The following is a 27,574-nucleotide window of genomic DNA, read 5'->3' as shown; positions in this document are numbered from 1 at the left end:
GTTCTAGGGTTTCTATATTTTCAACGAATTGTTCAAATTCTGTTAAAAGTCTATCCACTTGTTTTTGAATTTCTTTTTTTTTTGTGGTTGAAAAAAGAATGTAATTGATATATCAGAAACCATTTATACCCAAGAGGGAAGTATCTATATCTCATAGATCCTCTCTCAATTTGCTTCTAATGATTTTATAATATTTTTACAATATATTTTTATCAGGATACCCTTTCAAATCCATATCATAATTTTTAAGTGATTGAAAGTTAGGATGATAAAAAATATGTATAAGGGGAGAGATCCCAGGGTACAATGTTTCCTCCACTTCCTCCAAATTAATATTGGGCTATGTAGAGTAGACATTGAAAGTAATATTCCCAGCCATATTCTGCACAATTGCTCCACTTCTGGGGTTTCTCGAACCCTGATGAACGTTTCAGGAGTTTCTCAGTGATCAAAAAATTGAGAAAGGCTGGGTTAGAGAGACAGATGAGCCAGGACAGAAGATCCTTCCTGTCTTACTTTATGGCCATCTCTTTAATGTGTAGGCATAATTTTAGGGACCAAATTTCCTTCCTCCTTTTATTGCCCCTCTCTTGCACTCTCTCTGTCTCCTCTATGTATGAGAGTAGAATGTGGGTCCTGCATCTCTAACCATCCTAGTAGGAATAGATTAGGACTCTCCAGTGTTCTATTCAGAAATAATAATTCACATATAATAAGGTAGTTGAATTAGATTAAATTCTCTCCCTCCAAATCGCTATGCATATTTCCTTTTCACCCTCTCCCACCGAGAGCAAAAGAATGCAATGAGCTCTCATGGGCAAGCCATTCTCATTGAAACCAAAGGGAGCACTACTCTTGGCTGATGAGGATGCCAATCAAGCTTAAACGGGTAGTAGCCATGGAAACCAAAAGGCAACCCTCCCAAGCCCTGTCTATGAGAGATTTTCACACAATTCACATGCTCAATGTGCATGTGCCAAGGGGGAAACTCTGGCCCCCAACAGGAGTCAAGACCCATAAGTGGTTGTCTGCAGTTGTTGGGGGCATGGCCATACAAGCCCAGTTTGCTTGTATGGGGTAGTTTGTGGGTTCATGGAGACCCGTGGGTTGGCTTGTGCCTATCTCTGCTTTTGGGCTCCTCTTCTCTCTGAGTTGTTCAACATATTTATAAATGATTTGGATTGTGGATTAGAGGGGATACTTATTAAATTTGCAGTTGATACTAAATTGGGAGGGGTAGCAAACACAACAGAAGACAGAATCAGAATACAGGGTGATCTTGATAGGCTCGAGAACTGGGTTTAACTGAATAAAATGAAATTCAATAGGGACCAATGTAAATTGCTGCATTTAGGTAGGACAAACTATGTACACCAAAATAGGATGGGGAAGACTTAGCAGTAGTATATGTGAAAAGGATCTAGGAGTCTTAGTAGACCATACATTGAACATGAGTCAGCAGTGTGACTCGGTGGCCAAAAAAAGCAAATAGGATTTTGGAGTATCGTGTCCAGATCACGGGAAGTGATGGTATCGCTTTACTCTGCTCTGGTTCGGCCTCACTTGGAGTACCGTGTTCAGTTTTGGGGCCCCCAGTTGAAGAGGGATGTTGACAAACTGGAGCGTGTCCAGAGGAGGGCAACAAAGATGGTGAAGGGTTTGGAGACCAAGAACTATGAGGAAAGCTTGAGGGAGCTTGGTCTGTTTAGCCTGGAGAGGAGACGACTGAGTGGGGATCTGATAATCATCAAGTATTTAAAAGGGTGCCATATAGAGGATGGAGCAGAGTTGTTCTCTCTTGCTCCAGAGGGACAGACCAGAACGAATGGGATGAAATTAATTCAAAAGAAATTCCGTCTTAACATCAGAAGAAGTTCCTGACAGAGCGGTTTCTCAGTGGAACAGGCTTCCTCGGGAGGTGGTGGGTTCTCCATCTTTGGAAATTTCTAAACAGAGGCTGGATAGCCATCTGATGGAGAGGCTGATTCTGTGAAAGTTCAACGGGGTGGCAGGTTACAGTGGATGTGTGATAGGGTTGTGAGTGTCCTTCATGGTGCGGGGGGTTGGACTAGATGACCCAGGAGAACCCTTCCAGCTCTATGATTCTCTCATCTTTCAGTTTGTGGTCCCCTTCAAAAGTGTCAGGGCTGTCCAGGGGGGTCACATGGCCCTGTTAAGAATGGCTGCATTAGGCGACAGTTCCAGAAAGCACAACAACATGGCACTGACAGTTTGTATCTTGTAATCTTTGGTCCCTTCTTTAATGGAGAAACCGAAAAGGTTTTTCACTCCCATTTTCACTTATAGTCACAGAACATAATTTCCAGAAATCGGCTTAGCGGCTAGTGTCGCCCTGATAAGTCAGGGGTGCTTCCAAGTCTTGAATATACGTTCCACTATAAAGCGATTAACAGGGAACGATCGCTTTACCAACCCAGCTAAATGCATTTTAGCAAACTCTTTCCAAAAGGATTTCACCGCAGGGTGGCGATTCCCTATCGTAGGTGCCAGAGCGGCTTACGAACCATAAAAATCTCCAACATTTATCTTTTCTTTTCTAAATCCTCTGTCAGAAAGTTCTTGTCCATTGGAAGTCACCAAATAGCAAATTCGAAACAGCGGCATTCAGGCTGGGTTCGCAGCAGATGGGAACTGTCTCCCTTTAGGTGGCCTGCCGTGTCCCCCAGTTTCCTACCCGGTGCCTGCTGTGTGTTTCCGTCCTGCTCGACAGTCGGCAGTAGTGTCTGCCACGCAGGAAAGCAGAATATGCTGGCAGAACAGCACAGCAAGCTGGTGAGATGCTACCGTGGCTGAGTGTGGGTAGGGAAATTCGTGGAGATTTGGAGGGCAAAACCCAGGGAAGGTTTGGGGAGAAGAGGCAGCAGGGTATGATGCCCTCGAGTCCACTCCCCAACGTGGCCTGTTCTTTAGATGGGGATGAACTTGCAGCAGAAGAGGGAGCTGGCTACAGTGGCTGGACCAGTGGGAGGCAAACAGCTCAGAGTCTGGACCTTCCCAGGAATGTCCAAGATTTGACAGGTGAAGCTTACAGGCTGAAGGAACCCTCCCCCCTGAGTGGGAAATGGAGAGGCAGAAATGAAATCCCATGGCAGATGCGGATTAGAGCCAGTTTGGTGTAGTGGTTAGGAATGTGGACTTCTAATCTGGCATGCCGGGTTCGATTCTGCGCTCCCCCACATGTAGCCATCTGAGTGACCTTGGGCACGCCATGGCACTGATAAAGCTGACCGAGCAGTAATATCTGTCAGGATCAGTCCCTGCTCTCTGCCATGTTTGAGTTCAGTGAACCTAAGTGACTCCATTTTGGGGTATGGTGTCTTTGCTAACTTTCCCATGTAACCAGAATGCTTATGCCTGTAGTTTCCCTTTGATTCCCCACTCCCTTTGATCTAGTCATTTTAACACTGCATAGTCTCCCTGCTGTGATACATTGTTGCCCGTGTTCCTGTAAACATCTTATCTGCTAGCCTGGGGCGCAGGCCTGACCAAGGACGTGCTAACTCTGACACTTTGGCAGAAAGCCTGGGATGACACCTGGGTGAGGGATGACCCCCTCCCCTTGAGAACGCTTGGGTTTCGGCGGGAGAATTGTATTGATAACTGCCTGCTCTTCTGATATCGAACAGTCTTGACTTCGAATGTTAAAGTGTTCAGATCTACTTCCAATTAAAGCTTTCTTCCTATAGAAGTTTTGTTTGTGAGTTTTGTCTGCTCTTGACAATATCAGGGCTCTCTCAGCCTCACCCACCACTCAGGGGGTCTGTTGTGGGGAGAGGAAAGGGAAGGCAAATGTAAGCCGCTTTGAGACTCCTTCGGGGAGAGAAAAGCGGCATATAGGAACCAACTCTTTTTCAGTAATATCAGGGCTCTCTCAGCCTCCCCTCCCTCACAGGGTGTCTGTTGTGGGGAGAGGAAAGGGAAGGCGAATGTAAGCCACTTTGAGACTCCTTCGGGGAGAGAAAAGCGGCATATAGGAACCAACACTCCTTCTTCTAAATGGGGTTTTTATGGTTTTATTGTAGGACGGTTGTAGTTTATGCTTTTAATAATATGTTGTGAACTGACCCAGGTTGGCAACCCTGAAAGGAGTGGTATATAAATCTAATCATTAAAATGTAAAAAATTTAAATCTTTACCTACTCAGTATGGACTGAAGTCTGGCTATTGTATCTAGAAGCTTCTGTCTTCAGAGCTAGCTTGGTGTAGTGGTTAAGAGCTTCTAATCAGGAGAGCCAGGTTTGATCCCTTATTCCTCCACATGCAGCCAGCTGGGTGACCTTGGGCCAGTCGGTTCTCTCAGAGCTCTCTCAGCCTCACCTCCCTCACAGGGTGTCTGTTGTGGGGAGGGGAAGGCGATTGTAAGCTGCTTTGAGACAGCTTTGGGTAGTGAAAAAGTGGAGAATCAAAAACTCTCTTCTACTTCTGCTTTTGCTTCTGCTTCCTCTTCTTTTCCTCCTCCTCCTCCTCCTCACCTCCCAGCATATAACTAAGTATAAATATATCTCCCTGTGGGCATGCTTCATTTGAAATGTGGTTCTGCGGGAGAGTTTTATAGATACCATGGACTGCCAGACGAACAAACCAGAGGGTTTTAGGCCAGCCTTTTCCCAACCTGCGGAGGAACCCCTGAAATATTTCGCAGGCTTCGAGGAACCCCGAAGTGATGACATGCTCTTTTAAGAGAACTGGCCACGGAAGTAAGATCATTTACCGGTTCCATTGTGGGGAAAGAGACTAAGCCCATAGAGCGACAGGGGAAGGGGGCTCCAGGGACATCTGGTGTTGTCAGTGGACTTCCAAACTCCTGGGAAAGGCCGCGTAACCCTGGGGAGCTTTCACATCACCTCAGGGTTCCCTGGGAACCTGAACTCGCCCTAGAAGCTAAATTGACCAAGCAGAGGCCCTCCTCCTTTGGTCCCTGGGTAAGACAACCATGCTAGGAAAACTTGAAGGCAGCAGGAAAAGAGGAAGACCCAGCCTGAGGTGGATGGACACGACCAAGGAACAGCCCTGGACCAAGCTGTTTATGATAGGATCTTTTAGAGGTCATTCATTCATAGGATTCATTCATAAATCGGAGGCCACTGGATGGTACCAGACGCACCTGGCTGGCCACGCATCTGACAGCCTGAGCTCTGGCTGTTGGGACGGCATTTTGTTTGTCTTTTCGGTGCCGCGGTTTGATTTTGCTGCAGTTGACTAGCACGGCTGCCCCTCTGGCATCATTCCGCTGCTATTTCTAGCCTTGTGGCATTTGAGAGTTCAGTTTCCTTTCTTTTTTTTTTTTTAACCAGTCCTTTCTTTTTGCTGAGGGGGATGTAAGAAACCAGCTTGCAGCATCCTACTCACCTAAGAACACCAGAAGCAGGCCATACAGGACTGCTGCTAGGGATGCCAACCTCCAGGTGGCACCTGGGGACCCCCCAGAATTACAGCTCATGTGCGGGGACCAGAGATCAGTTTCCCGGGAGAAAATGGATTCTCTGGAGGTTGGACTCTGTGGCCTTGTCCTCCCCAGGCATCATCCCCAAATCTCCAGGAGTTTCCTAACCTGGAGTTGGCAACCCTGCCCCCGTCTCCTGCTGGTGGCCTGGGGTGTGTGCGTGTTATGGACTGCTGCCCATAAGTCTTTAAATTGCTGGGAGATTTTGCTGATTTTGCTTGGGCGGATTAAAAGACCACTTCCCCTCCTCCAACAAGGAATGATTTCGGGAATCGTGGAAATCGAAATTCAATTTTGTTTGTTGTTGTTGAACGAGTGGCCGGCAGAGGACCAGGGAAAGGAATGGCAACCTTCCACAGGGATTGTGCAATGTCCCATCTGGAATTCCCCCTCGCCGGCTCCCTTCCCAGAAGTCACCTGACTTCCTTGAAAAAAAGGCTCCATTTGAAAAGATCCAGCAAACCTTCCTGTGGTCTCCCAGGATGGGCTTGGCTCCAAACCGGTATTGTGCAATTGAAGAACCCGCCGGACGATTCCCTTTACCAACGGCAGAGGGCGCAAGAGGCCTGCAGCCCACCGAGATGTCAAACAACCCAGAAATGTGGATGTGGGTTCGAAAGAGATCCGGAGAGAGACTCCGGACAGAAGGGGTAGGAGAGAGACGGGGACGACAACGAAAGGCAGGGAGCGCAAGGTAAGAAGCGTTTGATGCATCCTTGCCCAGAAATGTATTTCCCGGAATATCAGAATTTAGATTAAATGTGTCAGGTTGAGGGCTGAGTCCTTTGTAGAATTAGGGAAATAAGGTATTTGTGTTTGCAGACTATTCTCTTCTCTGCTTTCGGAAGGGGTTAGTTGGCTTTGGGAGCCAGTGTAGTGTAGGGGTTTAAAGTGGCAGCCTCTAATCTGGAGAATTTGGTAGAGCCAAATGAGTCACCTTGGGCCACTCACCGTTCTCCTGTTCTCACACAGCAGTTCTCTCAAAGCTCTCTCAGTCTCACCTACCTCACAGGGGGTCTGTTGCGGGGAGAGGAAGGAAAGGTGATTGTCAGCTAGGGTCGCCAGCTCTGGCTGGGAAAGACCTGGTGGTTTTGAGGGAGGAGCCAGGGGTGGGTGGGATTTGGGGCAGGGAGTCCTCCCTCCAGAGCAGCCATTTTCTCCAGGAGAACTGATCTCTGATGGCTGGAGTTGATCTGTAAAGCTGGGGGATGCCCAGACTGGCATCCCTTGCAGTAGTAAAAAGCAGTGTACAAAATCCCAGCTCTTCTTGTGGAAAGTGGCTAGTAATTCTGTGGCGAGCCCTTCTCTATCGCTCTGTGTCTGCCCCATTTGCATCATGGTGCTGCATGTACATGTGTGTGTGTGTGTGCATGTACATTTTGCTGCAGCATCTTGTTTTCTCAAGGATCCTGTGCTGTAGGAACTAGTTTTACTTGCTAAAAGTGAAAAGTAATATTTAGAGCAGTGGTTCTCAAGCTGGGGATCTAATGACCCTTTCACAGGGGTCACGACAAGGCAAGCAACTTGGCGGGGCTGGGGGGGAGCTTCATCCACACAACAGCCTTGCAGGGTAGATCAAGATAAAGCATTGTCTGTCTGGAGCAGCAGAAAAGAGAGGGATTGGCATGGTGGGACAAGAGGCAGAACTGAACTGAGAAACCCCGGGGGAAAAACAGTTCATATACATTCATGAACAATGGATTTTCATATGTAATTTTATGCTTGGGGGTCACCACAACATGAGAAACTGTATTAAAGGGTCGCGGCATTAGGAAGGTTGAGAACCAATGCTCTAGAGAAAAACTGTGTCTGCAACAGGACAAGTAAGCTTTTTAATCGCATTTAAAATTGTCCTGTTTTGGACAGTTTTTTGCAAGCAAGTTTATTTATTGCATTTAAAATTGTCCTGTTTCAGGCACAGTTTTTCTCTATTGTGTTGGTAATTTTTCACTGTGTCTTATGCATTGTTGTAGAATAGTAACATCTGTTCTTCTCCTTTCTGCCAGAGGAGTTTTGTATCAAACGGGCACTTTATGGGCCCGGTGCCACTGCTTGGAGGCGGGGTGCATGGTAGGATGCCAATTCCAGGTCTGGAACCTCCTGGAGATCTTGGGTTGGAGTCTGGGGAGGACAGGGGCCTCTGATGGATACAGTGCCACAGAGTGCACCCTCCGAAGCCTCTTCTCCAGGGGAACGGATTTCTGGGGTCCATGCATGAGCTGTAGTTCTCCGGGATCTCCAGGTCCTCCCTGGAAGCTGGCATCCCTAGCTCCTTCACTGGCAGAGAGAAAAACACAGTGGTAGTCAAACTGCGGCCCTCCAGATGTCCATGGACTACAATTCCCATGAGCCCCTGCCAGCATTCGCTGGCAGGGGCTCATGGGAATTGTAGTCCATGGACATCTGGAGGGCCGCAGTTTGACTACCCCTAGAAAAACAAAAGCAAGCACTAATGAATGCGTCATCTTTGCCCACAGGTGAAGTCCAAGCATCAGGCCTTTCGAGGAAGAAGCAAGATGGAGCTTTTCCATATGGGGTAAATTCAGATAGGTAGCCGCGTTGGTCTGAAGTAGCACAATAAAATCAGAGTCCAGTAGCACCTTTAAGACCAGCAAAGATTTATTCAAGGCGTGAGCTTTCGAGGAAGAGTGCTTAAGCTGGTCTTAAAGGTGCTACTGGACTCGGATTCCATATGGGGTAAGTCAGTGATGGGATGAAAGACAGGATTCCTGTCAGTTTCTTTGGATAGCGGGGGCAGAGAAATAGTGCCCCCTCCCCAGTTCATGGGTTTTCTGGCCAACTACAGTTAACAACTCTGGGCTGGGGAATTCTTGGAGATTTGGGAGTGGAGATGGAAAGGGGAAGGGCCTTAACAGGATATAATGGGTTCAGATTGCGATTGGGTCTCTGTACTGATTAAGGGACCCCAATTTCTTGAAGTAGTAACCCAGAGGCACCCAATTTTCTGGCTCCCACTAAGTGTTTTTAGAAAATGGGAGGGGTCAGGGGGGGCTTTGCCCATCAAGTCCCTGATTGACTATTGGAGATTTCATTGGTTGTACGGATTTTTTAAAGCATTGCTTTGGCAGCCGCTGCTATTACAGGGCAAGGTTCTTCACTGGGGGCCATTCCGCACTCGTTCAAAATTGCACAATGGTTGCAAATTGAAATCGCTACTGTTTTGTTGTTATGCACAACGTCGCTGACAATCTGCAACACTCTTGAAACCGATCCGCAAAAAGCGCTTCGTTGTAACGCTTTCAGGGAAATCCTAAAAAGTGGATTCACCCTCTGGAAAGCACTACACTCTTGCAACCAATCTGCAACACTAGCGGGAAAGTTCTGTGCGTTACCATTGTTGCGGTTTCTGCAAAGTCCCCCCCCCCCCCCGGCTCTCTCCTCTGATCTTCCGGCGAAGTGATCGCCATTTTTTTTTCTCGGAGCAAGCGGAGATCAACGCACCGGCGAGCCTTCGTTTACCCAGCGAGGCTTCCCTGGCTGCAGTCCCTCCCCAGAGCTGTTTTAAGTCACCAAGCACCAAGCAACACACAGCCCCATTTGCTGGTTTATTTTCCCTTTATTTTTCACTCTATTTTCGGCTGAAAATCGCACCCGTGCGGGGGGGGGATATTTTTTTTTCACTCGGGGGGAGCATGGCAACGATGAAACGGCAGCTCAAACACCACCTGCTAGCTAGATGGGTCTCTCCGTTGCAACAAATCAACGCAGATTCGTTGCAACGTGTTTTTTCTTTTTTAAACCTTCCTTAAAGGGAAAGGGGCTTTTTGGGAGCATGATAACGGCCGCCCATTGGCTGCTTGACGGCCAGGGGCGGGACAAAGCTCGGTAATATCGCTTCCTGGCTAGTGATTTTTGCCGAGACCGGAAACCTGTGGGAAACGATAGAAACGCAACTGGATTCCACTACAAAGGCAGGTATGCATAACAACGAATTCCACTATTTAAAATGGCGTTTTTTAGTTCCACAACCAATTTGCTACATAGATCCTTGTGCGGAATGGCCCTGGGTGTACTTGAAGGTAAGCTGCAGCAGCCATTTTGCGAGAGAGCCATCTTGGTGTTGTGGTTAAGAGTGGTGGCCTCTAATCTGGAGAGCTGGGTTTGATTCCCCACTTGGCTCAATGTAGCCAGCTGGGGCTAGCCACAGTCCTGTTAGACCTGTTCTCACAGAGCAGTTCTCTCAGAACTCTCTCAGCCCCACCTACCTCACAGGGTGTCCGCTATGGGGAAAGGAAGGGAAGGTGGTTGTCAGCCACTTTGAGACTCCTTCAAGCAGTGAAAAGCGGGGTATAAAAAGCAACCCTTCTTTTTCTTCTTTGCGGCAGCTTTGCTATGCCAACCATTTTGCGGATGCACCCACCACACAGTGTTGGAATTCCAAAAGTGGCTGCCAGCTCGAAAAGATCAGGGTCCCCTGTAGTAGCCCATTATCCTCTTCAGCTCCTCAACAGTGGCCAAACTGTGGCTCTCCAAAGATTTGTGGACTACAATTCCCATGAGTGCCTGCCAGCATGGATAATTGGTTGGGGCTCTTGGGAATTGTAGTCCATGAACATCTGGAGAGCCACAGTTTGGCCACTCCTCACTCTTCCTCTTTCCTCCCTCAGGAGCTTCATCGCCTGCTTCCTCTTTGCATGCTCTGAGGCAGCCCCCATGTTTGGAGAAATCCTCTCCCCAAACTATCCTCAGGCCTACCCCAACGATGCTCTGGAATCCTGGGAAATCAGCGTCCCCTCTGGCTTCGGCATCCGCCTCTACTTCACCCACCTGGACATAGAACCGTCTCAAAACTGCGAGTATGACTCCGTGAAGGTACAGGCCGCATCCCTCTGCGAGGGGTAGAAGGAGAGAGGGACCCACAGAGGAGAGGTGCTGGTTTGATGTTCAGTCATGGGTCTGCACTGTGGTGTGGAAGGCCCAGTGCGAAAGTTATCCATTGAGGACCTTGTTTACTGGTTCTTGCCACGCGAGGTGACTGTCGCTAAGAAGGTTGAGTGGCGTGCACATGAGGGAGAGGGCATGGCTCAGTGGCCGAGCATCTGCTTGGCATGCAGAAGATCCCCAATTCAGTCCTTGGCATCTCCAGGTGGAAGGATCAGGAAGTAGGTGACCACTATCTGAGCCCCTGGAGACCCCCTGTCAGCCACAAGAGACCATAGACCGATTCTTCAGGAACTTCTTGGGTGTTCGTAGGTGCTCACATTTTGTCGGAGCTGGCTCATGGTCATTGTAGTCCATGGACACCTGGAGAGCCACAGTTTGGCCACCCCTGCCATTATTTCATGTTTGATGTATAGAGCCAACACAGGTTCTTGTCTTTGTTGCTCCCTGCGCTGTGTTCTCCAGAATTCTTTTTGCTGTCCACCCTTGCCGAGGGCTGTAACAACCCAACAACCTGAATAGCTGATAGCATGCATCACATACATGGTATTAAGATATAAACTAAAACATTTGAATCAAAAGTAGGAATCAAAATTAGATTAACATAAAATACGGACAGCCAATGGGTGTTGTTGGTAACACCGGGGACAAACCTCCTAATAATTATGAAGAGAACGTAAAATTGCCCACTGTCAAGGAAGCAGATGGAAAAAGATCTGCCAAGAGAAACACCACATGAGCTTCGTCCCTGCCAGAAACCTCAGATAACGTTAGGATCCTTTGTGACCAAACAGAGTCACATAAAGCAGGTGTAGTCAACCTGTGGTCCTCCAGATGTTCATGGACTACAATTCCCATGAATTGCTGGCAGGGGCTCATGGAAATTGTAGTCCATGAACATCTGGAGGACCACAGGTTGACTACCCCTGACATAAAGGACAAGGCAGTAGATAATGAATAAGGTCTTCTGCTTGATTAGAGCCCCAAGGACGCAAACGTCCCTCCTGCAGTTCCCTTGAGGGATGAACTCTAGTTTATCTCGTTCTCGTGTGGGTGCGTGGGAGCTGCACATGAGAGCAAGCCAGCCAGCCAGCCAGAAAGATTGCCAGCCGGCAGCCACAAATGCATATTTCCCTCCAGCTGAGATGAAGTGTGTGTGTCTGTCCCTTTCAGATCCTGACTGGGGATCACCTCGAAGGCCAGCTGTGTGGGCGGAAGAAGGACAATGATGGCTCACGAATCCTGAAGGAATTCTATGTGCCCCAGAACACCCTGACAGTGACTTTCCAGTCGGACTTCTCCAACGAAGAGCGATTCACCGGCTTCGCGGCTTATTACGTCGCCGTGGGTAAGTCGTCAGCTGCCTCCTGTACTTGGTTTTATCCCTGACTTTTGTGGTTCTCCCCTGCTCTCCAGCTTGGCTTTTTATTTCCCTTTATTATGGTCACTTATAATTAACACAAAGAGCCTGAACAAAGGCCAAGTAACAATCCTTAATGGGAAAAAACCCCTCACTATTTCACTGTTCCTTTTTTGCTTTCTTTTATTCCATTCTCTGCCAGAACAACGTCCGGATACACCTGTAATTTTCTCTTGCACTTTGGTCAGTGGCAAAGAGCCCTTCCACTTAAGACTTCGTTTCTGAGCACTTCACGTTTCGCTTGCATACAATAGGAGCTCACAAAATCCAAATAGTTTAGTTATATATATCGACTGTTTCCTTAAAACTGAAAAGTGCGGTGTGTGTGTGTGTGTGTGTTCATAATCAGTTTCTTTATTTCCCCTGACGACTGCTCAATAATGAGTAACATCGAGCCTGCTGAGCATTTTGTCAGGACTGTGACTAAGTTCTATCTAATGGCTGTGTTGAAAGCTGAACTCTATGGCCTTAAACTCACCCCAGGCCCCTTCCCTCCTCAGGTTCCAGCCCCAAATCTCCAAGCAATTCCCAACCCCAAGTTGGTAACCCAAACCCTGAGACAGATAAAAGGTAAAGGTAAAGGTATCCCCTGTGCAAGCACTGAGTCATGTCTAACCCTTGGGGTGACTCCTTTCATGGCAGCCTTCCCCAGTCATTACCGTTTACCTCCCAGCAAGTTGGGTACTCATTTTACCGACCTCAGAAGGATGGAAGGCTGAGTCAACCTTGAGCCGGCTGCTGGGATCAAACTCCCAGGCTCATGGGAAGCGCTTTCAGACTGCATGTCTGCTGCCTTACCACTCTGTGCCACAAGAGGCCTTAGAGACAGACAGGGGAACCGATAGAGAAAGAGAGGACTTGTGCAGGATTTTCACCAAGGCTTGCTCATGGATATTGTTAAATTCGTGAGTTCAGAGACCAGGACACTGGGACTCCAGCTCTAGAGTACAGAGAACCAAATTTGAACTAGGACCCCCCCCATAGATAGATAGATAGATAGATAGATAGATAGATAGATAGATAGATAGATAGATAGATAGATAGATAGATAGATAGATAGATAGATAGATAGATAGATAGATAGATAGAGAACAATAGCAAAAATCCAGCCGGTACATGCTATTGGTCAGTTTCAGTTCAAACATATTAGATCTGGCAGGTGGGATCCAGCTGTGCATTGGCCCATAGCAAAAGCAGAATTACGATCCCGCCTCGGACCCTCAAACTCAGGTCCTTGACAGGCCCACATACACAACAAATACATTCATGATTATTGAGATTATGAGTTTAGGCAGATGGTGAGTGGGTGGGCAGGAAGGGATGTGCCAGTGTTTGTCTCTTGTGCCCCTTCCTTGCCTACCCAGGGAATTGCTGATCACCACTGTGGGATGGTGGGTGAATTTCCTCCAGGCCAGGCTGGATGCTGGATATTTTGGTGGAGGGACCACTTGGGCATGAAATTGGAGTCACTGTGGGTGGGCAGGTAGTTGTGAGTGTCCCGCATTGTGCAGGGGGTTGGACTAGATGACCCTGGAGGTCCCTTCCAAATGATTCTATGAGGTGCAAAGTGAGGATGCTTGCTGTAAGAACAGGGGTGTTCACAGAGTTGTCCCTAATTTAGGGAGGAAGGCACAAGTGCAACAAGAATTGGCAGCGCTCACCTGTTGCCAAAAGCCTGCCTTCTTCTACTGCCATCCATATTTCTCTCCCCTTCATCTTTACCATTTGCCTCCCCCCCCCCAAAGTTGCTTGGGTCCTTCTTGACATATTTCTTTGCTGCTTGCAGATGTGAACGAGTGCACGGATTTTGTGGAGAGGGCCTGCAGCCATTATTGCAATAACTTCATTGGGGGGTACTATTGCTCCTGCCCCCCGGCCTACATGCTGCATGAAGATCAGAAGACATGTGGAGGTAGGAGCCTGGCTCCCCCAACCCTGAAATCCCCCCAATCCTTCCATGGAAAACCTAATACCTGAGACAAGAAGACCAGCCCTGTTCAATCAGCAGCCTGCTCTGGACAAGCAGAAAATCCAGAGTAGGAAATAAATTGGGAGGATTTTACAGTTGCCCAGTGGCAGGGGTGGCCAAAATATGTCTCTCCAAATGCCCATGGGCTACAATTGCCTATGATTTGGATGGGAGACCACTAGCAGTGCCAAACAGAGGCAGACCTCTGAATGTCTCTAGTCTTGAAAATCCTGTGGGGTCACCATAAGTTGGCTGTTGGTGGGACTCTCTATAACCAGATGAGTTTGGAGGATTCGGAGCAACCAGAGAGAAAAGGGTGTCGAGAATTATTTCCTGTTGCTGAAGCCATTTGTAGAGCCCTGACTCAAAGTCTCAACTTCAGACAGATGAAAGTATTTTTGTGCCGAAGGCACAGGTCTGCATTCTACTCCTCGGCAAAGTGTAGAGCTTTTCTCTAGCCTGAAGCATTCTTCTGGCGAAAGAACCCCTAAAGTCAGAGGAGAGTTCCTTAAGTGGGAGGAAGGCTTTCAATTTTTTCTGAGTGGAATGATAGGGGAGCAGGTCAGAAGATCTAAAGTGGGAGGAAAAATATAACCAATGTGATAATCGTTGCCCTTTCGCGGTCCCCCAAAATAGGCCACCTTAGCTGAGTGGCCATCTTGACAGAAGGGGCAGGAGATGTTGAGGGCGAGTTTGAGAAGTTTGAGAAGGGTATAGAGTGGGGGCGGCCAAACAGTGGCTCTCCAAATGTCCATGGACTACAATTACCATGAGCCCCTGCCAGCAATGCTGGCAGGGGCTCATGGTAATTGTAGTCCATGGACATTGGGAGAGCCACAATTTGGCTGCCCCCGGTATCGACGATCAGGTCCAGCGGAAGATCATTTATTAGCTTGGCTACTAACCTTAAGAACGGTACAGAGGACCAGGCCCAACGAAAGCTCATTGGCTGATGTTGTGACTGACCTTTCGGCCTCCTCCCCGATTCTAGTGAACTGCAGTGGGAATGTGTTCACTGAGCCAACCGGAGAGATCACCAGCCCCAACTACCCCAGCCTGTACCCTGAGAATTCGCACTGTGATTACCGCGTGGTGCTGGAACCGGGATACCGTGTGGTCCTAACCATCAAGAACAAAGATTTTGACATTGAGCCGGCTGATTCGGAAGGCAACTGCCCTGATGCCTTAACTGTAAGCAATATGTGAGAGTGAAGAGGAGAACTCTGTGAATATTTTGGTCTCCCCACTGCCATTTGGAGTGAATCTGTGTCAGACAGTCCCTTTTATGTGCTAGTGGGCCTAGCTCCTGAGTGAATCGTTCAGATTGCTTCTAGCAGTATTAAGCTTTCGCTTTATTTAATGCATAGCCTCTTGGCTTTTGAGTGGGGAAGAGGGCAATTCTATATCCAGAGCAATTCTATATCCAGTTGTTGAACAAGAAGCATATCTCTGCTCTTGGTGTCTGCTGTTCTAGAGAGATCCAGCTTGGTATAGTGGTTAAGAGCAGTGGTTTCTGATCTGGTAAACCGGGTTTGATTCTCTGCTCCTCTACATGCAGCCAGCTGGGTGACCTTGGGCCAGGCACAGTCTTGAAAGTGCTGTTCTAACAGATCAGTCCTGTCAAGATCTCTCAGCTCCACCTACCTTACAAGGTGTCTGTTGTGGGGAGAGGAAGGGAAGATGATTGTAAGCCAATTTGAGACTCCTTCAGGCAGTGAAAAGTGGGATATAAAAACCAACTCCTCCTCCCTTTTCTTCCAAAGTGGGCATTTTCTCCAAGGTGTCTGAACCCTGTTACCGATCAATCATAATCCCAGAACTCCATCCACTTCTTGGAGGTTTGAGAACATCCTGTGAGAGACAAACAGTAGGAAAGAATGTAGATTGTAAATGTCGTTTATTCTGACCCAGGAGTCTTTACAGCAATACTTCAAGTCTGTTCAGTAAATCCTTCCAAAAGACACTACGAATAGCTACTGGTTCAAGCTGATTTCTTCAGAAAACATTTCCTGAGAGTGAATAATAAAAACAAGATCTGAACAAACAATTAACAACAATTAACAAACAATTAACCTACGTCTGAATACAATCAAGCAATGGGTGCAACATCCAGAAAACTCTTAACACTTCTTTACAGTCTCCATTCTTTCCTGTTGTTCACCTTGCATGGAATTTTCTCAAGCCTCAGTACCATGGGGCCAATTATTTCCCCTTACTTCCTGGAGGTTGGCAGATCTATGGGGTGGGGTTTGAGAAAGCAAGTGAAGGGAAGGTAGAGCAGCAGGGAAAGCAGAGGGTTAGGGTGAAAAAGACAGCGGAAATGCTGTTGGGGGCAGGGAAAGTGAGATAAAAGATGGGCAAAGTGTGTGTATGAACAAAACAAATGCTGTTTCAAATATTTTAATATTTTATGTTAACTGTTCTTGCATTTTGTTTATTTGAAGTGTCCCCTAAATTCAGTAACTTATTTGCATTCTTTAAATGCTTTCTTTCTTTCTTTCTTTCTTTCTTTCTTTCTTTCTTTCTTTCTTTCTTTCTTTCTTTCTTTCTTTCTTTCTTTCTTTCTTTCTTTCTTTCTTTCTTTCTTTCTTTCTTTCATACCGCCCTCCCCTGAGGCTCAGGGCAGTGCCCTTAAGCTCCGCAAGTATAATTTTTCTGGCTTCATTCTGCTCAAATTCTCTTTCCTTGGACTGTATTGTCCACCTCTTCATGCCTACATATATCTAATCATCTGGCTGGTTGTTCTTTCAGGTCTCAGCAGGAGACCAACGTTTTGGTCCCTTCTGCGGTAAAACGTTCACGGGCCCTTCGGAAATCAGATCACCAAACCACATCCTTGACATTGATTTCCGTACCGACGAATCCACGCAGGGCAAAGGCTGGAAAATTCGCTACTTTGGAGACCGTGAGTATAGAGACCCCAAAGGAAAACCCGTGGGTTTAATCAGAGACAGAGAAAAGGGCAGTTTGTAGTTGAACAGTAAAACGAACAAGCAAATGTTTTCAAGGAACAAAGGTGGAACTTCTAGGTAAGGATAGGTAAAATTACCATTCTCCAGGTAGGGTCTAGAAGTATCCTGGAGTCACAACTGATCTTCTGACGACAGAGATTGGTTCCTCTGGAGAAAATGGCTATTTTAGGGTCGACTCTATGGCATTATACCCTGCATTATATCCCACTCACATATCTCTAGGAATTCCCCTACCTGATGTTAGCAGTCCTAGAGGTAAGTGAAGAAATGTCTGTGGAATGACTTCTGCCTGGAAAAAGCTGCTGGGGTGGATCTACTCCTGAGAACAACATATAGATCAGGGATAGTCAAACTGCGGCCCTCCAGATGTCCATGGACTACAATTCCCAGGAGCCCCAGGGGCTCCTGAGAATTGTAGTCCATGGACATCTGGAGGTCCGCAGTTTGACTACCCCTGGTATAGATGATGTACACTGTGGATGGATGTTGGGTGAAGGAAGGCAAAGGATATCTGGTGGGCTGCTGGAAGAGGTTTTGAGTGCCAGGCCAGGGTAGGGTAACCAGGTAAATGGACTACCTAATCTGATACAGAATCAGAGTCCAGTGGCACCTTTACGACCAACAAAGATTTATTCAAGGCATGAGCTTTCGAGTGCAAGCTTTGTTGGCCTTAAAGGTGTTGGCCTTGAGTCTAATCTGATATGGATTAGCACTTTTGTGAGTAGATTTAGGTTGTTTAAAAGCCTAGGGAACCTTTGGGGATGCTACAGGAATGGTGGGCGGGGGGGGGGTCAGAGAAGACAACTAGAGTGGCTGTCTCCTGATGTCCTTTTCCGTTTTCAAAGCCGTACCCTGTCCGCAGACGGTTACCCCAAACTCTGTTCTGGATCCCCAAAGACAGCTCTATGTCTTCAAGGAGTCGGTGAAAGTGACCTGCATAGAAGGCTATGAGATAGTGACAGTAAGTTCACGCTGAACATAATTGATGCACTTCTCCAACTCTTCTCTTGTGCAGTCTGATGTTCCATAAGATTAAAATATGATTATTTCTGCCTCAGCATCGAGTGCTTTGGCCCAAAAATGGATAAGTAGCTCAAACCGATACAGCTGCATCGTGTTTAGGATTTTTTAGCCAGGGCTAGGAAAAGAGAGGAACTGAAGGTTTTTTACACCTTTCACAAAATCTACTTTTAGAAAGTGGGCAGGGCCAGAGGGGGCTATGGCCCAGCAAGGGTTCTGATTGGCCAGTGGAGTTTTGATGGGTGGTACAGATTTTTTAAAATGTTCCTTAGGCAGCAGCTGCCACCACAGCAGGAGTTTCAATGTGTAATTGAAGATAAGCTGTGTGTACACAAGAAAATATTTTAAAACCCTATGCTCATTTAAAAAGGCATTCTGTCAAAGAGCTTGTGCCTGTAATGTCGAAGTTAGTGTTATGCATAATTCACTCTCTGGCATTTTGTGGTTAGCTCCACATCCTGTGGCAACCATTTTGGGGTTAGTTTTACCTGCCATGGCAGCCATTTTGTGGCTCTACCTGTACCAGAATTCCAAAGGTGGCCACAGCTTCAAAAAGGTCAGAGATCACAATCTATAGACTATCAAAGATGTCATTCTCCATCCCCTTAAAATATAGTTTTCCAGCTTCTCTATCCCTTTCTCCCTCTGTCTATTTCACACAATAATGAAATAGAATTCTGATGTATTTTCTCTCATGTTAAATTAATTCTTGACGCCTCTGGCTTTTCCTTCAGTCGCAAAACAGCTTCACGTCCTTCTACTCTATGTGTCAAAGCAATGGAGAGTGGAGAGATGCGCACTTCAGATGTGAACGTAAGTGTTGAGTTCCCCTATCAGAGTTAACTTAGTGGAGTTTCCAGTGAGCCCTGAGATCATGTTGAGTGTAACAGAGGGAAATGTGGGAGGTCTCCTTTTGAAGTTCTTCTGAGCACACATTGAAGAGAAGGGGCCATGTTTCAGTTTTAAATTTTCACTAAATGTCACGACCCTAAGAGTGCAGTCCAAGAATTTCCTCAGAGCCAACAAACAAGAGTCCCAGACAAGGGGATAAAACTCAAGTTAGTCTTTATTGAAGAAAAAGCAGGAAACATTCAAAGACTGGTTCTTCACTAGGAACTTTGCTACCCTAGGCTCCTGCATGGGAGCACAAGAAGAGGCAGGGCAACCAGCCCTGGCTCAAACTCCAGTCTGCAGCCCAGATATGAAACCTCCAGTGCAGAAACAGTCAAAAGGAGATTGATAGTCATGCAATCATTGTTGAAGATGATATTACCCAGGGAGAGCAGAGTAATTATATCTTCATACCCCATGCCCCCCAAATCACCATATTTCGGTTGCAAACGTCCTTTCCCACCAACAGTTAATCTGATCAGTTATAGTGTGATAACAAGCAACAGAATGTCCGGGCAACATGTAGGTGTTGATGTTCTGGCCAGGAAGTGTTTACATTCCATCCAGGAACACAGAGATAAGCATAACAGAGGCCTCAGCACTTCAGTGGGCCAGAGAATAACCAGATGCACCAATGTGCGAAGGGCACCCCCCCAGGTATACAACTCCAGCCCTGGAGAACCAAATTGACATGAGCCAGGCATGGCACATGACACTCAATTAAGCAACCTGGCCTCTTGAGAAACTGGAACTTCAACTCAGTGCCTAGAGGGTTAATTTATTTATTTTCATTTATTATATTTATATATTTGAACCCAACCAGCTTTTTCTCTTGGTCTTGACGAATCCCTCTCATTACTAGGGCCCTGGTCCTACATGGTTTTTGTCCTTGCTCTTTAACTAGGCCATTTAAGATGTGTCAGAATGATACGTGTCCTTCTTCCTTGCTTCTAACTAGCAATGTGAACTATCCAGGTGCATCTCCAAAGCTCTCTGAAGGGTCCATTTGGTCAGGCGAACTCATCCATAAAGTGTTGCAACCATTGTTAATGGTGGAGATCTTTAGTGAGAGGAGGAAGGTCTTCTTCCAGTCAGAAGGATTCTCGTGTTTATTCTTAATGTCCTCTTGAGTAACGTGAGACTCTACCCCCCCCCCCCCCCCGTTTCATCCAGCCTCCATGAAAGCAATGGGCCCAAAAACCCTGGCACAGGGATGGGCTTCCCAGCATTAAGAACTTTTTTCAGCCTGCCGTGCTCTTTCTTCTTTAGCATTTGTTAGTTCCTAATTCAGTCGCCTTGGATCTTGTTGGTGCTTCTGGATGAGATGGATTATCCTGGTCCTTTTCAGACTTGGCCCTCATAACGTTAAGGAACTTAGTGATTTATGGACGGCCTAAAAAGCACATTGCCCTAGGTAGTTCTAGAAGTGATTATTGTACAAAATGTTTCAGCTGCTTTTCATAGTAAAGTTGTTTTATACAATTTCTCATTCTGTAAGTCTCTCTCTGGAGCCAGGAACATTACATGGTGTCAGATGTAGAAAATGCACCCATAGATCAAATGGAAGGCCATTTCCATACTGTACAGCTAGCATCAAGAAATCGTAAACACATAAATTTGACGTTTTATTTTGCCAGCCCTTTGAGATATGTCTTATTCTTTGCTGAGTGGAACCTTGCAGTGTGAACTCCATGCATTCACCCGGCAGACCACTCCACAACTGGGTGGAAGCAGGAGGTTTGATCAGTCTGAGTCTGTTGGCAGAGCCTGAATATGCAGTGAAAGTAGAGCACCAGGATGCTTAAAGAAGAAACAACTATATACTGAAAGAGGAGAGGAGAGATCTAAGTATCAAGTTAGCTGTTGTCTGCAGTCATTCTTCTGTTTAACGACTGTTCTGGAGGCAAGCAGGGAGGAAGTGTGCTCAAAAAGCAGGAAGTCTCCTGCTGAGCCAATAAGAACACTAGAGGAGATCATTTGAAAATCATCAGGAAGTTCCTATCCTCTCTGTTCTAAATATATATCTCCTTCAATGCCCCCTGCAGGACACCCTTCATATCCTGCTCAATTCTGCACACTGCAGATTCTGTATATTCCAACAGCTTATACTAGGGTTGTGTGCTTTGGTGTGGTTTGGCCAGCTCGGTGATCACCCAAGCCCGAAGCAGTGTATAGGAGGCCAGCACCATAGTGTGGAGAGGAGGGGTGGTGACATGCCAGGCGGTGGCCGCACGAAGACACAGAGCTCTGTGCCTGCATGCAGCTTCTGGCTGGTGTGCTGCTGCCGCCTCTGTCCCTCCTCTTCTCACTGCTGGCCACCTTGGGCTTCTCACCTCTGGCTGCTGAGGCAGCCGAACTGCGCCGAAGCATACAACCCTAGCTTATACCCTCTTTCCCTCTCTGCACTGTGAGTAAATATGTGGGAGGACATGTGCATACAGGTTGGAGCAGATGGCAGCATGAGGGTGCTACACTTAACATGATGTTGATTTTTCTTACAGCTGTAGAATGCGGGGTGCCCGATGACGTTGAAAATGCAGATGTCCATTACATAACGGGACCCGGCAGGACTCAGTACCAAGCCAAAATCCGCTATGACTGCCATACATACTATGCGCCAAAGACGGAAGGAAACAGTGGGTCCCTTTACTTGTATGCCACACCTAGCGTCCACTCAGGGCTGAAAAAAGCTATTCCAGGGATACCCAATGTTGTTAAATGAGTGGGCACTTCTGAAACAATGCAGACAAATAGCTGGCACCAGCACAAAATACCTAGCTGGTGGGTCGTTCACAAAATGTCAGGAGGTTCTAACCCAGAACCAGCTTGTTGTAGTGGTTGAGAGTGGCAGAGTCTAATCTGGAGAACTGGATTTGATCCCCCACTCCTTCTCTTCCACATCCAGCCAGCTGGATGACCTTGGATCATTCCCAGTTCATTCAAGGCTCTCTCGGCCTCACCTAACTCACAGGGTGTCTGTTGTGGGGGGAGGAAGGGAAAGGCAACACATGAGGCCTGCTGGGTGGTCTTAGGCTAGTCCCAGTTTTCTCAGCACTCTCTTGGCCCCACCTACTTCACAGGGAGTTTTTTGTGGGGAAGAGGAAGGGAAAGGGATTTGTAAGCCGCTTTGGGACTCCTGTGGGTGGTAAAAAGCGTGGTATAAAAACCCCAGCTCTCCCCCCCCCCCAAACCTTGGTTAAATCTCTGAAGATCCTGTTGAGCTGGGCAGAGTCTTGTGCAGCCTCCTGTTTTTTGTTCTGCTTACTGGAATACCCCACGGCCCACCAGTGTGTTTTAAATAGATACAAGAACGTAACAGCCAAAGTAATTTGTGCTGGGGGACAGAGAGCTCTTCTGTTTGAGAACATGTCTTCCTGGATTAGATCAAGGTTTGCCTACTAGGGATGCCAGCCCCTTGGGGGGACCTGGGGATCCCTTGGAATTACAGCTCATTTCCAAACTACAGAGATCAGTTCCCCTGGAGAAAACGACTGCTCTGGAGGGTGGACTCCTTGGCCTTGTACCCCACTGAGGGCCATTCCCCCACCACAACCTACACCCCCCCATCTCCAGGAATTCCCTAACTTGGATCTGGCGGCCTTACCCCCACCCCATCCCTGCTGGTGGCAACCACACGGTCATGTCCAGTACTCTGTGTGAGAATCCCAAGTAACCGGCTGCATAGCCCAGGACCAATTGGCTTCTGATGCTCCCAGGGGCCTTGAACTTTAGTCTGCCCACTGGGCTGTCTGGATATATCACATGAATTGAAAATAAACAAGCAACAGCAATGAAATCATCGCTAATCTTCTTTCTTTCCAAAGGGATTTACCAGTGTTCCGCCACTGGGCAGTGGGTGGATGAAAATCAGAAGACAGAACTTCCCGTTTGCATCCCAGGTACGATGCCTACGCTTGAGCTCTCCCTCTTTGTTTCCCTGTGTCCCCACCCCCCACCCCCTGCCACCTCTCGATTCATCTCCAGTTTCTATTGTAAAATAGGCACTCCCCTCACCACTGTAGCTTTCCGGTTGAAAGGAGAGCTCCGCAACAATTTAAAATTCTCTTTGTGTCCTCCAAGAGAACTCAGCCACTCATAAGAGTTAAAACCTTTAGTGCCAGTGAGCTGCAAAGCCTTGACATCTAATTGGTCTTTAATATTTGGGATTCAAGCTTAGGGATGCCTGGGGATCCCCCGGTTTTACAGTTCATCTCCAGGCAACAGAGATCAGCTCCCTTGGAGAAAGTGGCTTTTTTGGTGTGTGGACTCCACAGCATTATGCTCCACTGAGGTCCCTCCCCATCCCAGATCCTGCCCTCTCCTGCCTCCGTCCCCAAAGTCTCCAGGTATTTCCCAACCCAGAGGTGGCAACCCAAATTCCTCTGGAGAAAAGGTCTGCTTCAGAGGGTGGACTCCACAGCATTATGCTCCACTGAGGTCCCTCCCCATCCCAGATCCTGCCCACTTCTGGCTCCACCCCCCAAAGCCTCCAGGTATTTCCCAACCCAGAGCTGGCAACCCTATTGGAGAGACCCCAGAGATTCTTCATCCACATCCCTTATCAGAGTGCCAAATGGTCAGATGGTTCTTTTTGTTAACCACTTTGTTGAACATGACCATCTTGCATGTTTGGTAAGGTTGGGCCGCAGAAGTGACTTCAGAAGCCTAGGGATCTCTGAGCCACACCAAGAAGGCCAGCCCCAAATGGGATCTGGGCCATCCAGAGTCTCCCAATATAGTACCTCGTAGCTTTCCCCCTGATCCTAATGCACTCTGTCCTCTGTGCAGTTGATGTCATCGTGTGATACTGGCAATTGTAGGGCTGAGGGTTAGTGTTTTAGAAGGTGTCTATCAGTTCCGAAAGCATACCTGCCCCAGGCAGCTGTCCGTTGATTGCCCTGATAACTGTCACTATATGTGAACCCAATAACTGGGTTAACCAGGGCAGAGGGCAGGCTGAGTCCTGTCCCTAGAGGTATCACACTGTATACCCTTCTATTTTCAACCCTGTAGTAAATAAGGAGCCCAGAGGAACCCAATCTCCTCCAATTTTGGAAGCTAAATAGGGTCTTCCCTGAAGATTGATTCAGTTTGAGTCTAGGGTCAAGTCTGCACTGGGTTTTTTATTCTCTCCCAGCCTGAAACCCCCCCCAGCACTTTATTCAATATCCATTTTGATTTTGGGTGCTTTAAATTTCCGCTCTGCAACATCCATGATCGAGTCCGCGGTGACACTCCCTTTTCTCCGTGATATCCAGGAGTGGATATAACTAGCTACATTTGAGAAAAGCACTCTGAAAGCCCCAGTATTTCAAGTGTAGATGTTGGCGTTTTGCTGGATTAACTTCCTTCCCTTCTCCATGCCTCCAACGCTGACGTAGCATGGTAGTCTGTCACTGATTGGTCAGGCCATCAATTCAAAAGACTGCAGGGAAACTGGGGTTCACAGTTGCCATTCCCTCACAAGTTTAATTGTTGCCTTCATTTTTGGGATTGTTTTTAAGAGACTGCACTCCAAAAGCCCACTGTTCTATGAGCAGAGATCTGCCTTTTGGAGTCCCCCACCTCCATTGTCTCCTGACACTGATGCTCCACTCCACTCCACTCCACTCCACTCCACTCCACTCCACTCCACTCCACTCCACTCCACTCCACTCCACTCCACTCCACTCCACTCCACTCCACTCCACTCCACTCCACTCCACTCCACAGGATGCAGAAAAATAAAAATAAACCAGCAGCCTCATGCTCCACTTGCCCCTCCCCTGGCTTGGTCAACAAAAGGCAGGAAATAAAGCCCTCTGTAGCCTTATGCACCTTCAATGCTGGTTGGAACTTCACACAATCATGGCTCCCCCCCCCCCCCCACTAAACAAGTAGGAAAGAGACAGGCAATGGGGACAAAATACAGTGCAGAATCCATGGGCTTGGAGCCTGTTTTGGGTCAGGGATAAGGAAAACTGCAGATCTGTTGGAAGATCCGGCTTCAGAGCGATGAGAATTCAGCAGGAGTGGGGAAAAAATGTAAGTGCAGATAAGATCCAGGGGTACCTTTAAGGCCTTCATAGTTTGATTCAAGGTATAAACCTTCATATGCAAGCACACTATGTCAGTATCAAACCTACACCTTGGATAAAACTTTGTTGGCCTTAATGGTGCCACTGGACACAAACTTTGTTGTTGTTGTTAATTCAATTTGTATGACCGCCGCTCTTGGCGAGCCGGCTCTTGGCGGTTTACAATATTTCAGATACAAATCAATACATTAAAACCATTAAAATTCCCCATTAAAACCCCCTAAACAATAATGTTCAGGGTCATCCCTCGTTAGTATTTGGATGGAAGACCTCTAAAGAAGTCCAGGGTTGCTGCACTGCAGGAGGCAGTGGCAAACCACCTCTGAACATCTCTTGCCCGGAATATCCTACAGGGCTGCCGTACATCAGGGAGAGCCAAACTGTGGCTCTCCAGATGTCCACGGACTAGAATTCCCATGAGCTGCTTCCAGCCTGATGAGAATTATAGTCCGTGGACCTCTAGAGAGCCACAGTTTGACCACCCCTGACATAAGTCAACCACGGCAACACTTTAAACACGCAGTCCATGCAACATGTTTGGGTTACTTCGCCTGTTTTCCTGCGATCGGCACCTTTTGATTTCTGTCCTGTTGTTCTAGTCTGCGGAGTGCCTCGTAACCCCATCCAGAACACGGGAAGGATCTTCGGAGGCACGAGGGCCGAGCGTGGCAACTTCCCTTGGCAAATCTTCTTTGAATCCCCCCGGGCGGGCGGGGCTCTCATCTCCGACCGCTGGGTGCTCACTGCCGCTCACGTGGTGGAAAGAAACCCGAACCCAACCATGTACGCAGGACTGTTCTCCGTCGGCGTGCAGACCTTGCAGTCTGCCGAGCCGCTGGCTGTGGACGAGGTGTTCGTTCACCCCGGCTGGAAAGAAGTGACTGGAGAAACCCGGACGGACTTTGATCATGACATTGCTCTGGTGAGGTTGAAGAAACCTGTGAAAATGAGTCCCACCGTCTCCACCATCTGCTTACCGGGTGCCTCCCCGGAATACGATCCTGCTGAGAGGACGCTGGGCTACATCACGGGATGGGGCAGCACAGCGGATAAACAGAGAACGGTTTTCCTCATGAAAGCCTGGATCCCTGTGGCGAACATGGAGCAGTGCCGAAGCGTGAAGCCCGAGGTTAAGGGCGCCTCGGACTATAGGTTTACAGACAATATGATTTGCGCTGGGGATGGCCAAAGCGACAGCTGCTCCGGGGATAGCGGTGGGGCCTATGCCCTTGTGGACCCCCATGAGGAGACGCGCTATTATGTTGCCGGCCTGGTTTCGTGGGGACCCAAATGCGGCACTTACGGCCTTTACACGAAGGTGGCCAACTATGTAGAGTGGATCGCTGAGGTCATGAGCCGGCAGCCGGCAGAAGAAGAAGAAGAATAGACCCAGGCCATTGCGGGGCACCCTCTCAGTCTCCCACAGCACTTGCAGACTCTTTGGGCACTGTTTGGTCTAAGGCCAATGTGAGAGAAGGAAGTTTGGAGCTGAGGTCCACAATATTGCAAAGGGCATAATGTAGCCCAGGAGTAGTCAAACTGCGGCCCTCCAGATGTCCATGGACTACAATTCCCAGGAGCCCCCTGCCAGCGAATGCTGGCAGGGGACTCCTGGGAATTGTAGTCCATGGACATCTGGAGGGCCGCAGTTTGACTACCCCTGATGTAGCCTTCTTTTTACAATCAGTTCCTCAGAGCTTCCTGGTTTCTCCTGAAAGCACTTCTCTGCCTGCTTCCTTTGTAGCTGCTTTGTTGATTCTCTGAATTTGGACGCTGCCATCTATCAGCCACATAACTTCCTGAATTCAATTGAATCATGAATTCAATTCTTCTTATTCCGCACTCAACAGGCCTCTTTCAGTGATACGGTACGATCATTAAACCAAATTGCTTACCGTTATATGTACGTGTTTGGTCAATGGAATTATTTTGATATCCAGTAGGGATGCCAGCCTCCAGTTAGGGCCTGGGGCTCCCCTGGAATTACAGCTGATCTTCAGGTAATAGAGATCAATTCTTTTGGGGGAAATGGCTGCTTAGAACATGGGTTCTCTGGCCTTATACCCCATTGAAGTCCCTCCTCTCTCCAAACCTGCCCTCTGCAGGCTCCCCCCACCCCCAAGTCTCCAAGTCTTTCTCAACCTGGAGCTGGCAACCCTAATGTCCAGGATTGAGTCTCAGTAGCAACATTTTTTTAAAAAGTCTTTCTGTAATATAAATATTGTTATCACAAAAGTAAGAACAGTGGTCAAAGGGAACTGGCATGGTAGTAATTACAATCTTTATAATTCCTGTAGTACAGGGACAGAAGGATTTTGTTTGTAATGACCCTTGTGGATGGCAAAAGGTTTGCAATGTGCAGAGGGCCAGCTTGGTGTAGTGGTTGGGAGTGCCAGTTTCTAATCTGGCAAGCTGGGTTTGATTCCCCACTCTTCCTCCACATGCAGCCAGCTGGGTGACCTTGGGCTCGACACAGCTGTTCTAGCCAAGCAGTAATATCAGGGCTCTCTCAGCGTCACCCACCTCACAGGGTGTCTGTTGTGGAGAGAGGAAAGGAAGGGGATTGTAAGCCACTTTGAGACTCTCCGCTGGCAACTCATTCCAGAAGGCAGAAGCTAGACCGAAAAATTCCTGGTTCTAGTCGAGGCCAGGCAAATCTGAGTATATTAAAAAGGCATTACACTGCAGCATTGTGTGTGCTGTCCCATTTTCATTTGATATAATAAACTGGGGTGGGGGGAACACTTTCCTAGACAATGAATGTTTGTAAATTTGAGAGCCTCTGCTTTGTTATGAATCTGGAGTTCTGAATTGTCAAGTTTTGGCATTTTGTGCAACTTTGATTCAACATCCTGGAAG

At 47.7% G+C, this 27,574-nt stretch overlaps 1 protein-coding gene across 2 annotated transcripts; it reads left to right on the top strand.

Moving 5' to 3' along the window:
• Positions 1 to 6,037: 6,037 nt before the first annotated feature.
• Positions 6,038 to 26,615, top strand: C1S (complement C1s). Of its 2 annotated transcripts, none has more exons than XM_077345747.1 (12): positions 6,038 to 6,158; positions 7,942 to 8,000; positions 10,093 to 10,297; positions 11,540 to 11,714; positions 13,573 to 13,698; positions 14,747 to 14,946; positions 16,507 to 16,660; positions 17,573 to 17,688; positions 18,482 to 18,560; positions 21,140 to 21,274; positions 22,463 to 22,537; positions 25,315 to 26,615. In XM_077345747.1, the coding sequence occupies exons 2-12, from the start codon at positions 7,981 to 7,983 to the stop codon at positions 26,100 to 26,102; spliced, it is 2,073 nt and encodes a 690-aa protein (XP_077201862.1). In that variant the 5' UTR covers positions 6,038 to 6,158; positions 7,942 to 7,980; the 3' UTR covers positions 26,103 to 26,615. The 2 variants fall into 2 exon arrangements, with proteins under 2 accessions (XP_077201862.1, XP_077201861.1); XM_077345746.1 differs by lacking the exon at positions 6,038 to 6,158 and adding an exon at positions 7,514 to 7,534.
• Positions 26,616 to 27,574: the final 959 nt, after the last annotated feature.

This window comes from Paroedura picta, chromosome 7 (assembly GCF_049243985.1).
Source record: "Paroedura picta isolate Pp20150507F chromosome 7, Ppicta_v3.0, whole genome shotgun sequence".
NCBI lineage: Eukaryota > Metazoa > Chordata > Lepidosauria > Squamata > Gekkonidae > Paroedura > Paroedura picta.
This window is presented reverse-complemented; position numbering and strand designations above follow the sequence as displayed.

Excerpts from the sequence above, each read along its gene's own strand:
- C1S (XM_077345746.1), top strand. Across the intron at positions 13,699-14,746 it reads AGATCAGAAGACATGTGGAG|TGAACTGCAGTGGGAATGTG; the intron begins GTAGGAGCCTGG and ends CCCCGATTCTAG. Across the intron at positions 17,689-18,481 it reads AAGGCTATGAGATAGTGACA|TCGCAAAACAGCTTCACGTC; the intron begins GTAAGTTCACGC and ends CTTTTCCTTCAG.